Source organism: Brassica rapa, chromosome A10, assembly GCF_000309985.2.
Source record: "Brassica rapa cultivar Chiifu-401-42 chromosome A10, CAAS_Brap_v3.01, whole genome shotgun sequence".
NCBI lineage: Eukaryota > Viridiplantae > Streptophyta > Magnoliopsida > Brassicales > Brassicaceae > Brassica > Brassica rapa.
The window spans coordinates 19,555,419-19,572,325 of record NC_024804.2 but is presented as its reverse complement, the minus strand read 5'-3'; the positions used below and the strand labels follow the sequence as shown (position 1 = coordinate 19,572,325).

The 16,907-nt window shown below is 39.7% G+C and overlaps 5 protein-coding genes and 1 non-coding gene across 8 annotated transcripts; 4 read left to right on the top strand and 2 right to left on the bottom strand.

Annotated features, from left to right (window-relative positions):
• Nucleotides 1–894: 894 nt before the first annotated feature.
• Nucleotides 895–4,625, bottom strand: LOC103847228 (probable pectinesterase/pectinesterase inhibitor 51). Its single transcript, XM_009124289.3, has 2 exons — nt 1,953–4,625; nt 895–1,695 (listed from the first exon to the last, which is right to left on the bottom strand). Exons 1-2 carry the CDS (start codon nt 2,968–2,970, stop codon nt 1,013–1,015), a joined length of 1,701 nt encoding a protein of 566 aa, XP_009122537.1. The 5' UTR covers nt 2,971–4,625; the 3' UTR covers nt 895–1,012.
• Nucleotides 4,626–4,871: 246 nt separating this feature from the next.
• LOC103847227 (histone acetyltransferase of the MYST family 2) lies at nt 4,872–7,339 on the top strand. Its single transcript, XM_009124288.3, has 9 exons — nt 4,872–5,228; nt 5,503–5,591; nt 5,675–5,734; nt 5,815–6,024; nt 6,170–6,238; nt 6,318–6,479; nt 6,553–6,646; nt 6,724–6,866; nt 6,953–7,339. Exons 1-9 carry the CDS (start codon nt 4,931–4,933, stop codon nt 7,154–7,156), a joined length of 1,329 nt encoding a protein of 442 aa, XP_009122536.1. The 5' UTR covers nt 4,872–4,930; the 3' UTR covers nt 7,157–7,339.
• Nucleotides 7,340–7,580: 241 nt separating this feature from the next.
• On the top strand, nt 7,581–13,064 carry LOC103847226 (beta-D-xylosidase 3). The gene is made up of 6 exons (XM_009124287.3): nt 7,581–8,463; nt 8,559–8,846; nt 10,947–11,116; nt 11,288–11,736; nt 11,819–12,229; nt 12,332–13,064. Exons 1-6 carry the CDS (start codon nt 8,026–8,028, stop codon nt 12,898–12,900), a joined length of 2,325 nt encoding a protein of 774 aa, XP_009122535.2. The 5' UTR covers nt 7,581–8,025; the 3' UTR covers nt 12,901–13,064.
• A 160-nt stretch (nt 13,065–13,224) lies between these two features.
• Nucleotides 13,225–14,406, top strand: LOC103847225 (cytochrome b5 domain-containing protein RLF). 2 transcript variants are annotated; one of them, XM_009124286.3, is made up of 4 exons: nt 13,225–13,314; nt 13,526–13,570; nt 13,659–13,908; nt 13,974–14,406. In XM_009124286.3, exons 2-4 carry the CDS (start codon nt 13,532–13,534, stop codon nt 14,249–14,251), a joined length of 567 nt encoding a protein of 188 aa, XP_009122534.1. In that variant the 5' UTR covers nt 13,225–13,314; nt 13,526–13,531; the 3' UTR covers nt 14,252–14,406. The 2 variants fall into 2 exon arrangements, with proteins under 2 accessions (XP_009122534.1, XP_018511114.1); XM_018655598.2 differs by having other exon boundaries at nt 13,253–13,314; nt 13,512–13,570.
• Nucleotides 14,407–14,584: 178 nt separating this feature from the next.
• Nucleotides 14,585–16,656, top strand: LOC103847223 (malate dehydrogenase 2, glyoxysomal). 2 transcript variants are annotated; one of them, XM_009124285.3, is made up of 8 exons: nt 14,585–14,835; nt 14,910–15,128; nt 15,288–15,602; nt 15,676–15,765; nt 15,838–15,957; nt 16,075–16,164; nt 16,259–16,439; nt 16,477–16,656. In XM_009124285.3, the coding sequence occupies exons 1-7, from the start codon at nt 14,761–14,763 to the stop codon at nt 16,424–16,426; spliced, it is 1,077 nt and encodes a 358-aa protein (XP_009122533.1). In that variant the 5' UTR covers nt 14,585–14,760; the 3' UTR covers nt 16,427–16,439; nt 16,477–16,656. The 2 variants fall into 2 exon arrangements, with proteins under 2 accessions (XP_009122533.1, XP_009122532.1); XM_009124284.3 differs by having other exon boundaries at nt 16,259–16,652.
• A 110-nt stretch (nt 16,657–16,766) lies between these two features.
• TRNAV-AAC lies at nt 16,767–16,840 on the bottom strand. The gene has a single exon. It is a non-coding gene; the product is annotated as a tRNA-Val (tRNA).
• Between the last annotated feature and the right edge of the window lie 67 nt (nt 16,841–16,907).

Sequence of the window (16,907 nt, the reverse complement as noted above, 5' to 3'; positions counted from 1 at the left end):
GAAACCTACTCTTCTTTGGAATTAAACGGTCAACTCTCAAAAACACTTTAGCAAAAAAAAAAAAACCCTCAAAAACATTCAAATGATGACTGATGTCTACTTCCTTAAAAGCTTACAACAACAAATTCTTCTTTAACGTCAAGCAAAAACCATGATACGCTTCCCCGATCGTCACAAGAAATTCTCCTCCATACTCATTTAATTACAACCCACATGCTAAACGTTGATAGCTAGATTTAGTGATAACTACGCAAAAAAAGTTGCTTCCTTCTATAGTTTGTAACTTTATTATTTTAACTCAATCAGTACCGGCTCTGATAGGAAGCATTAGAAATTCGAGTTTTCGGCCCAAAATATTATATAGATTAAACCGGTTTTTTTGGCGAATATTCTCTGTAGTGTAATGGTTGAGATGTTAATTTAATTTTCACATATATTTCAAATTTTAAAATAATACAAAAATTATGTAAATCAGTATTGTTACATAATAATGTTTTTAAATGAAATTTTTGTTACAAAAATACAAAATTTATAAATTTTATTGTAATAATATTATACGCTTTACAAATATTATTATAAAATTAGATAATATATATAACACCAAACTATATTAATTTACTGATATAGTTTATTGCATAAACTAAAATATTTATGTATTAAAGAAAACTTGATCATGCGGGTTAATAACTAGTTATATAGATTAAACCGGTTTGTTTTGGCCAATGTTCTCTGAAGCATAATGGTTGAAATGTTGATGTATAATCTATATGTAGGGAGTTCGGATCTCATTCCATACAAAATCTTTTATATTTTTGAAAATATACTTATTTTCACTGCCCATAATTTTCTTTGAATTTCTAGCCCTCAGATTCAATGGACCGGCACTGACCTCAATAAGTCATAAAGATCTGAAACTTCAGTTGATACAACTAATACGAATGCAAAATTTTGGATATCTTTGTTTTAAAAACTTTATCAACTAACGAACAACGCTTTTTAGTCTTGACTTGATTCAACCAGACATTGCCCACTCCTCGGCTTGAATAAAGTTAGCCACCGAATACATATCAACATGCTCGTCTGGAATCACACTGCTCCATGGAACCCTTTTTGACCTATCAGATCCCGGACCCGTGTTCTTAGATTCACCGTAATAAAGCGTCTTGAGCGACAAATCCCCGCTCCAAGGTAACCACCCATCGGAATTAATCAAAGCCTCTAAATTACACCCTATAAACACAGTCCTTGAATAATCTTTCCACGGCCTTCCCAAGTAGCTCTTATGCACCTTAGGGTTAGCTTTATACAGCTTCATGTACTCATCCGTTCCACTTATCGAACAGTTCAAAAACACGAACCCCGTGGACTGCGCCGGGTCGATTCTTCCTTGGGCAGTGACGGCATTATTATCACCCTTCTCGGGTTGAAGCTGACGCGGTGCGATTAGAATCTCGCAGTCTTGGAAGACAGACGCTGCGTTTCCGAAAATGAAGTCAACGTTTCCTTGGATACGACATTTTTTGTAGAACTGACGAAGGCCATGGACATAGAGTGTGTCTTGGTTCCCGAGGAACTCACAGTTCTCGAGCAGAGAAAAGTCGCTGTCGGATCTAAACGCAACCGCTTGGTGTGTGTCTGGTCCCGCCGTGTTTTGGAACGTTATGTCACGTGCCATGAATCCATCTCCTAACACTCCTATCAAACCAAACACGTAACACTGTTATAAAAATATTAAAAGTCAAATATTTTTTATAAAAAATTATTCAGTATACAAATACAGAAACGCATATATATTAGCAATAAATTCCGAATACTTATTGAACATAAAATTCATTTGATACATATTCTTTCACGTAGCTTAAACCCCACGTGATAATATTTATCAATGTAGCTTATTTTATGTACAAGTATACTTCAACGTTTATTGTCAATACATATGTTATGTTACTTACCGACAGTTGCGGTGTCGAACGTGGTGATCCCAGGCATACCGGCGTTCAAAGATCCTGTAATAACCGTTTTGCCGATACCGTCTCCGATGAAGACAACGTTCTTCTTCTGAAACGGAACCGTGACGGTCTCCTCATACACTCCTTCGTTAATCTTTATAACAAACTTACTTACTCCGTTGTTATCAGGCGCCGCGTTAACTGCATCCTGCACCGTCTGGTAACGGCAATTTCCGTTTTTGCACACCGTAACGTCTTCTTTTAAACCCGAAGGGAAGCCCAAACTCGGCCCAGCACCCACCTTGGGCCCACCAGTCTTATCCCAGAACCCGTCTCTTTCCGTTGCCGGAGGAGTCCACGAGGAGACGTTGTCTCCGAAGTTATCGTACGATACCAACATGCTAAGAGCGTTACTGGTGACGTTGATGAATTCATTGAGAGACGACATCGTTTCAACGACTTCCTTCGTGCCGTTGACATATTTGAGAGGGGACCTTGAGACGAGAGCAGCGCTCATCCAAGCGCGAGCATCTTTGATTTTTCCACGTGTCAGAGCTTGATACGTAGCTCGGGTGCGGTGCAGAGAGTAAGAGAGTTGCTGGAGGTACTTGTTCGCGGCGTTGGTGCGGTTCAGATTACCTACGGACGCGTCCAGGATAGACTTCACTTCCGACTGCGCGATTATGAGTTTTTCTATAGAGACGGAGACCGCTGAGTGGATGATCTGTGATGGGTTAGGGTCCGAAGGGACTCGACCCGGTTTGTATAGAGAAGAGACGCAGACGTCAGGGTAGCGAGTGGCTTTGCATGCGAGACGTATCTGTGCGGCGGGAGGGGGCGAAGGACTGAGGGGAGGAGGAGTTTGGTGGTGACCTGAGGAGAAAGATGGAGAGGTGAAGAGGAAGAGAGAGAAGAGAAGGATGATAATGGATGACATGATGGCGATGATGACTAAGAGGTAGTTTCGAATAACGGTGTGTTTACATATGTGAGAATATGTGTGTTTATGGGAATGAATCATATTGATCTCTGAAACTGGAAAAAAATATCAGAAAATTAAATAGTGATTACAGTCAGACACACACCAGACACCACTAGAGTCACGGAGAGGATAGAGATTGGAATTTTGTGGGTTGACCACCTTCTTTTAAAGTACGCTGGATATATATATATATACTGACTTTATATTGAAAAAACCATTTATTAGCACTCAGGCGGCATATGACGTAGATGAACAAACCATTTGGGCTATGATTTTTCTGTTTTTTCTCGAGCGGATTCGGACCACCCCACAAATAAACAAATACCTGCTAAAGCACAAAACGCTTAATTGTATTTAGAATAAGTTTCTTACTATATGTTTTTGAGCTTACAAACATAATTCCATATGTTTATTCATTTTTCTTTGTTTATATTTTTGTAATACTATTTCATATTGTATGAAATATCCAGAGCCGTGCTTATAGCATTAGCAAACGGCATTAGCCTCTGGCCTCGCTTAATTTGTCAAAATTTGGGACCCAACATCTGTAAAATTTATCTTTGTTTAATAACTTTAAAAAAATTGTTTCTTGTTTAGTCTCAACGAAACACCAACAAGAGATATATACCTTTTCTTATTTATTTATTTAAGTTTAAAAATTCTAGTTGTTTTTGTTTTTTTTTTCCAAATTCTTTACACAAGAACGTCATACATTTTCATTTTATAATTAGTTTGTCATATTTAGTGGTATGAATGTTAATGGTTAACATGTTATATTTGATATATATGCAAAACATATTTTTGTTAAATCTTTTTTCATATGAATATTGGTTTTCTGATTTTGTGAGAAAATTTAAAAGTAATTTCATAATTGATATGAATATGATTTATAGTATAAAAACTAAAAAATAGAATCATCTAAACATTATCATTCTTATTTTATAAATACACTTTATTATTTATATCATTTGAAAATTGTGTTATACTCCTTCTGTTTCAGAAAGATGTATGTTTTAGTACCGATAGAGATGGCAATTGGGTCTTTCCGTTCCGTCCCGTCCCACCCCGCCGCGGTCTTCAGTTCAAACGGGTCTCAGCGGAACAGGCCCGCGCGGAATGCGGTCTTGTCGAGGGCTGACCAATCTTGCCCCGCATAGTACATGGGCTTTGCGGGTCGGTCCACGGGACGTCGGTTCATCATACCTGCATAAACGAAACAACATGATCAGACATAACTCACTTGCGTCTGGACACAGAAACAAACATCAAAATATATATAAACTCTTGCTTGGTTATCAAAACTAATTTTTTTCATTAGCTCTAAACATCAAAAAATATGCTCTTTGTTGACTTCAGTTCGATATTTCCACTGACTTTTGTGTCTCCACACATTCATAAGTTTTTTAGTTAATAAAGACAACGAAGTGTCAGTGATATTCAAGGAAACCTATCCATCTTGCTTACGAAGTCACTATTTTCTAAAACACCAAAACTTGCATTTATTGATACCAGAGCATTACAAAGTTTGGGAACCTAAGATTATGATTAATGGAGGTTATGAGAATATAAGAAACCGTTTCTTAACTTTTAACTAACAAAGATAATAATCAGTTCTTAGTATTTTTATTTAAAAGTTAAGAGACGATTTTTTATATTCCGTTAAGAATTTCATCTCAAGAACCCCGATTAATCATGCTCTAAGTGGTGAGTAACCCGGAGACTAGAGCCGACAAGAACTACACAGTTTCTATTTGAACCAAGAGACAGCAGAATCAAATGATTCTCTGATGCCAACTACATAATATAGAAATAAATACAAGAGCTTGAAAATAAACAATGTCCACAATATCAAAATGAATTTATTTTATTATTACAGCCCATTAAGCCCAAATATCGCGAAAAGTAACTAATGGGCTTACGTTTGTTATCTCAGTCTAGAGTTATCTCTCCTTGTATGAGAGAAACAGACCCACCCGGGAATCTCTGACCCGACCGGAGAATGGGACCGTCTGCCAAATCAGATACCAACGGCACCGCCTCGTCGAATCGCAATCCTCCGGCAACGAACGGCGGCGATGCGTCTCTGAATCAACCTCCTCCTTTAGCAACTAATCAGGCGATCACAGAATCGGATCCGTCGAAGAAGAGGAAAATGGGGATGCTTCCGCTCGAAGTGGGTACTCGTGTGCTGTGCCGATGGAGAGACGGAAAACTCCATCCCGTCAAAGTAATCGAGCGGCGGAGGATTCATAACGGCGGCCCCAATGATTACGAGTATTACGTTCACTACACAGAGTGTATGTCGCTTTAACTCTTTACCACGTTTTGAATTTCTAGGGTTACGTTATTTCAATTTTGGTTGAATTGTAACGTTGAGCGTCAAAAGGGTCGAACTTTAGTAAAGGGCTCGTGTTTGATTCGTTAAATTGGATCATTTTGGATTTGAGTGAGATTAGGAGATGGAGCTCAAATCCTGCTTTTTAAGATGATAAAGTTGGTGTTTTGTGAAAATCTTATGATGAACAATGTGTATGTTTTGAGTTTGTGATGGATTTGATTTTGAAACTGCAGTTAATAGGAGGCTGGATGAATGGACTCACCTGGATCAACTGGATCTTGATTCAGTTGAATGTGCCGTTGATGAAAAAGTGGAAGACAAGGTAGGCTTTTTTTTCCTCAGTTCTATGTGGTTAGTTGCATAATGCTTCATTTGTATTAACAAGTGTGTCTGTGGTTTGTTTAGGTGACGAGCTTGAAGATGACGCGTCACCAGAAGCGGAAGATCGATGAGACACATGTAGAGGTAAGTAATGAAATGCCACTTCGAAACATAAGACTTTTTGTGTTGGCTCGATATTTTGTGTTTTGAAATTGTTCATGTAGGGTCATGAAGAGCTGGATGCAGCGAGTTTGCGTGAACACGAAGAGTTCACTAAGGTCAAGAACATAGCAACGATTGAGCTTGGAAAATACGAGATTGAGACTTGGTACTTCTCACCATTTCCGCCGGAGTACAATGACTGTGTGAAGCTCTTCTTTTGTGAGTTTTGCCTGAACTTCATGAAACGCAAAGAGCAGCTTCAAAGGCATATGGTGAGCAGCTCTTCTATCCCCTTTTTTCAATTTCTTTTATGATGTTCTGTGAGTATATTTTCATTGTGTGAGCTTATTCAATACCATATTATATGTTCACAATTCTTTTAGCTTTTTGAATAATCGCCTTGCTTTTTCTCTGCAGAGGAAGTGTGATCTGAAACACCCCCCTGGTGATGAAATTTATCGAAGTGGTACCTTGTCAATGTTTGAGGTAATACATCGTGAAGTGGATTTTCCCCTGGAAGATGTTCTTTTAATACATTTTAACTGACCCTACGCTGATGTTGCAGGTAGATGGCAAAAAGAACAAAGTCTATGCACAGAATCTCTGTTATCTGGCGAAGTTATTTCTTGACCACAAGACTCTTTACTACGATGTTGATCTGTTTCTCTTCTACGTTCTCTGCGAATGTGATGATCGAGGATGCCACATGGTTGGATACTTTTCAAAGGTAACATAGCCAACGTTTATTGAAATGTTTGGTTTCAGCTGTTTGATTAAATGTAAACTTTCTGTTGGTACAGGAAAAACATTCGGAAGAAGCTTATAACTTGGCTTGCATTCTAACTCTTCCTCCGTACCAAAGAAAAGGCTACGGCAAATTCTTAATAGCCTTCTGTGAGTTTTCTCATCACTTTGACAATTCTCTTCTTCTCGATGTGAGTTGATAACCATTTGTCCTTGTGAGCTTGCAGCTTATGAACTGTCAAAGAAAGAGGGAAAAGTTGGGACACCGGAAAGGCCTTTGTCGGATCTAGGCTTACTAAGCTACAGAGGTTACTGGACTCGTGTTTTGCTAGACATTTTGAAGAAACATAAAGGAAACATTTCTATTAAGGTTAGATTGTGTGTTTCAGTCTGATGGAAACAACTCTTAAGCTATTCTCTGAGATCTAAGAATCCAAACACATGATGATGATGTAGGAGCTGAGCGATATGACAGCAATCAAAGCGGAGGATATATTAAGCACGCTCCAGAGCTTAGAGCTGATACAGTACAGGAAAGGACAACACGTGATATGTGCGGATCCAAAGGTTCTGGACCGACATCTGAAAGCTGCAGGACGAGGTGGTCTTGATGTTGATGTTAGCAAACTGATTTGGACACCTTACAAGGACCAGAGTTAAAAAGTTTAAGTGTCTCCTTTATATGAAAGTTGAGTACACTATTCTTCTCCTAAAGTGTCTCTGTAGTTTGCTTGTAAATGTTTTAATTGTACTTCGAGTGTTGTTTATGACAAATCCTTATGAATCGAGAATTTGAATCAGCTTCTAGCTCTAATATAATTAGCGTTTATTTTAGACTGTTAATATATTTCCATGTTTCTTTTAGGAATGCAAGTGTATTAGTTTTTTTTCGTCTCTGTAACAGCAAGAATCAGTTACATGTTAATATTCCAAGATAAAAGCCAACTCAATCATGTCTATGTTATCCGGTCCACATCGTCAACAACAACGAACCTACATTTTTTATTATAGGTTTTATAGAATTTGATGACCAGTCGTTACCAATATTCAATAGTTTCTTACATACACATGGAATCTCAGTCTAGCGGTTGGTCACTAGATTACCAGATTAACATGACAGCCAATTAAAAATCCTTCTTCTTTTTGATAATTTGTGTTTTTATTACATACTTTAGTACCTTTTTATTTTATTTGACGTCTAAGGTAGATTTACCGCCAACCAACTATGAGACGGCCGTTTTCTCAATTGAACAGAGTTGCTGAAAATGCTGCTGATGTCAGATTTTGAAAGCCGGAGGAAAGCAGTCAAATTTTCGAAACAATATCCAGAATAGAAAATTTGACATGTCGATCTGGATGGATAAGTAAAAAGATAAAATTCCAGCACATATAGGACTTTCTAAAATTCAAATCCTAAAATAGCAAAATCTCCAACCAACGTACCAGTTTTGTTAGCATGTATATATAACAGTGTCAAATTGTTGATAACCAAAACACACACAAACCAGACAAAACACAAACACAAAGCAATGAGTTATCCGCGGCAAACAAAAGGAAACATAGCACTCTCCTCTGTTTCCACACTTCTCCTAAGTATCCTCTTCTTAATCTCCAAGCCATCGAACGCCCAGTCTTCTTCTCCAAAGTTCGCATGCGACGACACCAAAAACCCTTCTCTAGCCGGTTACAGATTCTGCAACACGGGTTTGAATGCCGAAGCCCGAGTCACCGATCTTGTCGGAAGATTAACTTTGGAGGAGAAAATCGGGTTTCTTGTGAGCAAAGCTACCGGCGTGAGCCGTCTTGGGATTCCAGATTATAACTGGTGGTCGGAGGCACTTCACGGCGTCTCTGATGTCGGAGATGGTTCTAGTTTCAAAGGTCCAGTCCCTGGTGCCACTAGCTTCCCTCAAGTCATACTCACCGCTGCTTCCTTCAACGTATCTCTCTTCCAAGCCATTGGCAAGGTAAAGAAGATAAGATTTTGTTTCTTGGTGTACAAGTCTTTTTTCCATGCTTCAAAGTTATTCAATAATACTTTTATTTATGGCGTGGTTTTAAGGTTGTGTCGACGGAGGCGAGGGCAATGTACAACGTTGGAGCAGCTGGATTAACGTTTTGGTCACCGAATGTGAACATATTTCGTGACCCGAGATGGGGAAGAGGTCAAGAGACCCCCGGCGAGGACCCCACGCTCGTTAGCAAATACGCCGTGGCTTATGTTAAAGGTCTTCAGGGTACTGACGGTGGAGATCCTAACCTTCTTAAAGTTGCGGCTTGCTGCAAACACTACACGGCCTATGATGTTGATAACTGGAAAGGCGTCAGTCGTTACACTTTTAACTCCGTGGTAATAAGAAACACATAGAAGAACATTTGTATTCTTAGAATATTTTGTTACTATTTTTTTTTTCGAATGAATGCAAAATTTATTCAATCGGAAAATACCTGTGTTACATCAAGTGCTACTAGAGTTTGCTTTATACAAAGTCAAAAATGAAAACGATCTACATCTAGATCTTATAAACTATGGATGAGGCCTCCTTGTCTCAAACCATCGACATAAGCCTTCCTCCAAATATCTCTGTCCTTTACCCTTCACAGCAAGCAACTTCAATCTTATTGTCTTATCCACAAACTTATAAAGTATCCTCTCATCCCTTCTCTGCTCTCCATGGCGACGAGCATTTCTCTCCCGCCAGATACTGTGAACCAGAGCTTGAAAAGCATAGCAAAGCAAAAACCCCTCTGTAGTCTTTTGATGTTGTCTTGAAATAGCATCAATAACATCATTCCATTCATAAGTAAACTCACTTCCCATAATTCCTTCTACTAACTCCCTCCAGATTTTCCTAGAATATCTACACCCAAAAAATAGATGTTGACAAGTCTCTGCAGTCTCAGTACATAGAACGCAAATCTCATCAACTGCGTTGTTCCAGAGCTTCATTCTATCACATGTTGGCAGTCTGTTTCTTATAGCCACCCAAACAACAAAGGAGAATTTAGGAGTAGACTGAGGAAACCATACCCCTTTATTCCAGGCACAAACCGGCTGAGCTTGACGCATAGACTGCCAAGTCTTTTTCGTTGAGAACTTGTTTGCGAAAGTATTCCCATTCTGCTTCCAGAGAGGGATATCGTCTTCAACACTTCTCCTATTTCGAACCTTCTCAATTTCTTCTTCCACCTCATTTAGAATACTCAGTCTGTGCCTTCGTCTACGATGTCCCGTTAAAACATCAGCAACATGTGAATTCTCGGTAACACCCATAGCCAAATTCCCTCCTCTGCCCAATACATCCTTCAAACATCCAAGTTGAGACCAGGAATCATACCAAAAAGATGTATGCTCCCCATTATAAACATCCATCTTTAGGTATTGTTTAGCATAGTCCCGTAGCTTCAAAATTTTATTCCACATCCAAGAGCCTGCAGCTGCACTTCTCATCGACCAAAAAGACGCCTTTCGAATCAAATAGCAGTGAATCCATTTGACCCATAAAGATGAACGACAAGCAAAGATCCTCCAGAGTAGCTTCAGACCAAGAACCAGATTGATTTTCTTAAGCGGCCGTAGCCCCAAACCCCCTTCACCCTTCGGCAGACATATATCCTTCCAACTAACTTTGGCTTTGCTTGACTTTAAATCTGGACCAGACCAAAGGAAAGCAGAGCATAAGCTTTCAATCTCCTTTAGGCAACTACTAGGAAGTCTAAAAGCCGATAACCAGAAATTAGCCATGCTAGTAATCACTGAGCTGATGAGTTGAAGCCGACCTCCATACGATAGGAATCTACCTGTCCAAGACTTCATCCTCTTTCTGATTTTCTCCACCAAGGGCATATAATCAGTCACTGTCATTCTCCTAGTAAGCAAAGGTAGTCCAAGATATCTCACTGGAAGATTTCCAGTCGCAAAGGGGAAACAAGCAAGAATATCTCTCTCATGATCTACTGAAATCCCAGCCGTATAGAGAGTAGATTTTTCAAGACTTATCTTTAGACCAGAATTTCTTGCAAATTCTTCAAAGATCCTGAGAATACCTTCTACTGAGCGCTTTGTACCATCAGTAAAGACTAGCAAATCATCAGCAAAGCACAGGTGTGTAAGCAAAATGTTCTGGCACCGAGGATGATAGCCAATAATTTTCTGTGCTGCAGCCTTGTCAAGTAAGTGAGACAAAACGTTCATACAAATAACAAAGAGGTAGGGGGAGAGAGCACAACCCTGTCTCAGACCTCGCTTACTCTGGAAAAAGCCTGCTAACTCTCCATTTACTTGAACCGAGAAGGAAGGAGTGCAGACACAAAGCTCAATCCAATGCACAAACTGCTCTGGCAAATTTAGAGCTCTCAACGTATTCAACATAAAAGGCCATATTTTGTTACTATTGGTCGTCACACCAAATACATTTATTTCTATCTTGCTTTGTGTTTGGATAATTAGGTGAACCAACAAGATATGGATGATACGTTTCAACCACCGTTTAAGAGCTGTGTGGTTGATGGGAATGTGGCTAGTGTCATGTGTTCTTACAACCAAGTTAACGGTAAACCGACATGCGCTGATCCTGACTTGCTTTCTGGTGTGATCCGTGGTCAGTGGAAGTTAAATGGGTAAGGTTTCTTTTCTCAAATCATAGACATGGCCGGTTCTGGCACAACCGGATGACACATTCATCTTAATTATCTTCCAAATTTTATTATATATAAATCGTATGACCTTTAAATTGTCAATTTTTTTTAATTAAGATTAATCTAAAAATATTTGGGGGTTTATGTTATTAGGTACATTGTTTCGGATTGTGACTCAGTAGAAGTGATGTACGCGAACCAACACTATACCAAGACTCCAGAGGAAGCTGTGGCCAAATCTATGTTGGCAGGTTTGGATTTGAACTGTGATCATTTCACAGGTCAACACGCACTGGGAGCGGTCAAGGCTGGTTTGGTTAAAGAAACAGATGTTGACACTGCGATTTCAAACAACTTCGCGACTCTGATGCGTTTAGGATTCTTCAATGGCGACCCCAAGAAGCATCCCTACGGTAATCTTGGTCCTCAGGACGTTTGCACTGCCGAGAACCAAGAACTCGCTAGAGAAGCCGCAAGGCAAGGCATTGTCTTGCTCAAGAACTCTCCCGGTTCGCTTCCCTTCTCACCTTCTGCTATCAAAACGCTAGCAGTGATCGGACCAAACGCTAATGTCACTGATATGATGATCGGAAACTACCACGGTAAATTAAAATTTATCTCAAGTGGCCATTTACCTCGACATTGTGAAAACGACAACGTTTTTTTTTTTTTAATATTCTTCAGGCGTACCATGCAAGTACACAACGCCACTTCAAGGACTAGTGGAAACAGTGTGGGCGAAGTATCAGATGGCATGTCCTAACGTGGCGTGCACGGAGGTGGATATAGATTCAGCCACTTCTCTAGCGGCTTCAGCTGATGCGGTTGTGCTAGTGATGGGAACAGATCTATCAATCGAGAGGGAGGACCATGACAGAACCGACTTGCTCCTACCCGGAAAACAACAACAGCTCGTGACTGAGGTGGCTAAGGTTGCGAGAGGACCGGTGGTGCTAGTCATCATGTCCGGTGGAGGACTAGACGTTACTTTCGCCAAGAACGATCCGAAGATCACAAGCATCATGTGGGTCGGGTTTCCTGGTCAGGCCGGTGGTCTCGCCATCGCTGACGTCATCTTCGGTCGTCATAATCCGAGTAAGAAAAGAAACACACTGTTGTTAAATTAAACCGGTTCGGTTTATACGATTATAATTAGTTAACCGGTTATTTTTTGTTTTTTTTTTATTTACGGTTTAGGCGGAAAGTTGCCGATGACTTGGTATCCTCAGTCGTACGTGGAGAATCTTCCGATGTCGAACATGAACATGAGACCCGATAACTCAACCGGGTACCCGGGTAGGAGTTACCGGTTCTACACCGGAGAAACAGTGTACGCCTTCGGAGACGGGATCAGCTACACTCATTTCAACCACCGGCTAATCAAACCCCCACGGCTCGTCTCTCTCGGTCTAGCCAAGAGCCACCCTTGCCGAACTTCAAAGTGCCAATCAGTGGACGCGACCGGACCTTACTGCGGGAAGGCCATCGAAGTCGAGCTAAGAGTAAGGAACGCGGGAGAGAGAGAAGGGACCGAGACGGTGTTTCTGTTCACGACGCCGCCGGCTGTGCACAGGTCGCCGGTTAAGCATCTGGTAGCGTTCGAGAAGGTTCGTCTGGGGAAGAAAGAAAAGGCGGCGGTGAGGTTTAACGTGGATGTGTGTAAAGATCTGAGTGTGGTTGATGAAAATGGGAAGAGGAAGATCGCTTTGGGGGTACATGTTCTCCATGTCGGAAGCTTGAAGTACTCCTTGATTGTTAGGATCTGATGTGAATAAAAATTCGTTTTATATTCGTTTTATATTTGTTTTCAATGTTTTAGTTTCTACAAGAAACGGAAATTCATTGAAATAAAAAGTTAATATATTTGTTTTCAATGTTTTAGTTTCTACGAGAAATGATAATTCATTGAAATAAAAGGTAAACTTTGATTCTTGATTGTTTCTTCTTCTTTATCTTCTCACACGGATCGTATAATAAGTTTCGTTTAAACTAAAATGTGATTTCTTAACCGGACCAAAGCAATCTAACCGAATTAAACCGGCTCGAATCTGGTAGTAACCGAATTTATCATTAGATCTCTCTTGGCTCTATTTTTTTTTCTTTCACTGTTCTGTTTTCTAATTCGATTCTCTGTTTCCGGAGGCAGAAGCGATTTCTACACTCTCTCTCAGATCTACAAGGTATTTCGAGTTCTTCTTCTGGGTTTCTGTTGATTGCTTGATAATGGATTCATGAATCAGAATTTTCATTTCTAGTTTATGAAATTAGCTCTTATGCTTTGAACTGTTCCATTCTATAAAGTCAGCATTTTTAAAGTGATCTAGAGAGAGCTGGTGGTGTTTTAAATTCGAACTGAATACAAACTTATAGCTCAAAGCTCTGTTTTTGCAGCTCAAGATGGATACTACTAAGGATGATGATTTCACATTCTCAAAGGTGAGTGAGTGAGTTGGCACTTAGTTTCTTCAGGTTAAAAAGGTTTAGACTTTATGATGATTGGTTCTTGGTTTGTCCCGTTTTAAAGGCTCTGCAACCTGATAGTCAAGTTGTTTTAGATGGCATTGTCCTTAAAGATGGATTAGATCCTCATCTGAATCAAATTTCTCCAAAGGAAAACACAGTTGGATCTCTCTCTTTCACGGTGACTGATTCTTCTTCATCTGAGATGATTCTCAAAGCTAGAAAGCCTATAACTCGTACAAAAGTCCCATTTGAAAAGGGTTATAGCCAAATGGATTGGCTCAAACTTACTCGAACACATCCCGATCTTGCAGGTAAACGGCCTTTCTCTTCTTTCCCTTAAATGCATCTTGATGAAAGGGACAATATTGTTGTGCAGGTCTGAAGGGAGAGTCGAACAGGAGGCTTATATCAATGGACGAAGTAAAGAAGCACAAATCAGGAGATTCTATGTGGACTGTATTGAAAGGACGCGTGTACAACATATCTCCTTACATGAATTTTCATCCGGGAGGTGTTGATATGTTGATGAAAGCCGTTGGGAGAGACGGTACGTTCTTGTTCAACAAGTACCATGCTTGGGTCAATTTTGATGTCTTGCTTGAGAAATGCCTTGTTGGAGTTTTGGATGACTCCAAAGTGATGAGCAAATGTTAAAGAGGTTGAGATTATCATAGATGATTCTTATGTCAAATAAGTGTTTACATTTTGATTATTCAAATCAAAACGCTGGTCACAACTTTGTACTGTGTATTAGACTTTTGATGTCAATATGAATCATTCATTGATCACACAGTATGTGATTAATACAACACTTTATTTTATAACACAATACAATAGAGGAGCAGAGGATAATAGAGTTCAATTCAGCCTTGGTGGACTTCTGTAAAACTAAATCAACCATTTGTAGCATCATCTAAATAATTTCTCTGCTGAAATATTGAGAGCCACAACGGTCAAGAGATGAGTGCAACATGAAGAAGATAAAAGGATAAGGAAGTCTCCCTACAAGTGAAACATTTCTTTCCACACAAATTTTACAAGAAATTACAAATGTTTACGTCATATTCTTTCAATCTAGTCCCTATATTTTTAAGTCATCTCACTTCTCTGACATACAAATCAAAACTGTTTGCCAGCTTCAAACAAAGAAAGAGAACACAATAATGGAGTTTCGTGGAGATGCCACCCAGAGAATTGCTATGATATCAGCTCATCTTCAACCTTCTTTCACTTCTCAGGTTTTTCCCCTTTTCTTTGCTTCTAACTCAAGTTATCTTCTTTGCTTCTTATTCAATGTTTTACCGACCATTAGATGGAGGGGAAGAACACTGTGATGGGAAGAGAAAACTGCAGAGGGAAAGGAGGGAAAGCAGGATTCAAAGTAGCAATACTTGGAGCTGCAGGTGGGATAGGACAATCACTATCGTTGCTAATGAAGATGAACCCTCTCGTCTCTTTACTTCATCTCTACGATGTTGTCAATGCTCCCGGAGTCACTGCTGACGTCAGCCATATGGACACTGGAGCTGTTGTACGTACCTCTCAAAGCTTTGGAACCTTCTAATTTATTGAATATTAATTTATAGAGTTTCTAAAATAATTAAAAATACAGTAGCATTTTATATACTACTTTAAATTTTTCTCAAAAAAAAAAAACTTTGGAAGCTTATCATTATTGATTGTTTTTTAGGTTAGAGGATTCTTGGGAGCCAAGCAACTTGCGGATGCCCTAACGGGTATGGATCTTGTGATCATACCAGCTGGTGTGCCGAGGAAACCAGGGATGACACGCGATGATCTCTTCAAAATCAATGCTGGGATTGTTAAGACGCTATGTGAGGGAGTAGCGAAATGCTGTCCTAATGCTATAGTCAACTTGATTAGTAACCCTGTGAACTCCACTGTGGCCATTGCCGCTGAGGTTTTCAAGAAAGCTGGAACTTATGATCCTAAGAAGCTCCTTGGAGTTACTACACTCGATGTTGCTCGTGCCAACACATTTGTGGTATATAATAATGTCTTGTACATGGTTCCTCACTCAAATAACGTTCTGTTGACTTTCTTTCAATGTTGTGAAGGCTGAAGTTCTTGGACTTGATCCAAGAGAAGTCGATGTACCAGTCGTTGGAGGACACGCTGGAGTTACAATATTGCCACTATTGTCACAGGTTTCATATCAATAGAGGAAATTTTCATTAAATCAACTGATCTGCTAATTGATGTTTTTTTTTTGGTCTCAGGTTAAACCTCCGAGCAGCTTCACACCTTCAGAAACAGAGTACCTCACGAACAGGATTCAAAACGGTGGAACTGAAGTAGTGGAGGCGAAAGCTGGAGCTGGATCAGCAACACTTTCAATGGTACAATTACAAAGCAAACCCAACTTACTTTTTAAAACATCATCATTATCACTTGGTTCTTCTCTTGAACAACGTTCTGAATTAAATATATGTGGAAATGTACTACTACTACTATAGGCATATGCTGCAGCCAAGTTTGCGGATGCTTGCCTTCGCGGGTTAAGAGGAGATGCGAATGTGGTTGAATGCTCTTTCGTTGCTTCTCAGGTTGTAAATCCTCAAAAGGCTTTTCAGTTTTACATCTTCAAATGAAAAGGCTCTCTAACGATTCTTGATTTTGTAATGGCGATTCACACCGCAGGTGACAGAGTTACCTTTCTTTGCAACCAAGGTGCGTCTTGGACGTACAGGAGCAGAGGAAGTGTATCAGCTTGGACCCTTGAACGAATACGAAAGGGTTGGTCTGGAGAAAGCAAAAGAAGAGTTAGCAGGAAGTATTCAGAAAGGTGTCGACTTCATCAGGAAATGATAACTGAGAATAAATCAATCAGAAAGACAATAAAGATGGTTTTTATTAAAATCATATGATCATGTACTACTCACTCATCATGCATGTGTCATTGTGCTTCTTCTTCAACTTTGTAAATTTCCTTTCATAAGTTGTGCAACTCTTGTGGCCTCCTCTTAGACGTTACATGTACTTCTATATTGGACTGACCTTGTTGAAAAAAGTTGTAAGAGGATGTTCACACGCTCAAAGCTCTAGAAAATGGCAATGTAAGTCGTAACTAAAATGACAAACATGTGATAGAAAACGTCTTTGCAGTGTAACACGTCTGAAAGGTGAAAACAAAAAGGGAAAAAAGAATTGGCTTCGCCCGGGTTCGAACCGGAGACCTTCAGTGTGTTAGACTGACGTGATAACCAACTACACCACGAAACCTTTACGTTAATCGATCAATTATTAAACTACTTTTCCTACTCTTTAGAAGTTGGTATCACCTACCAGA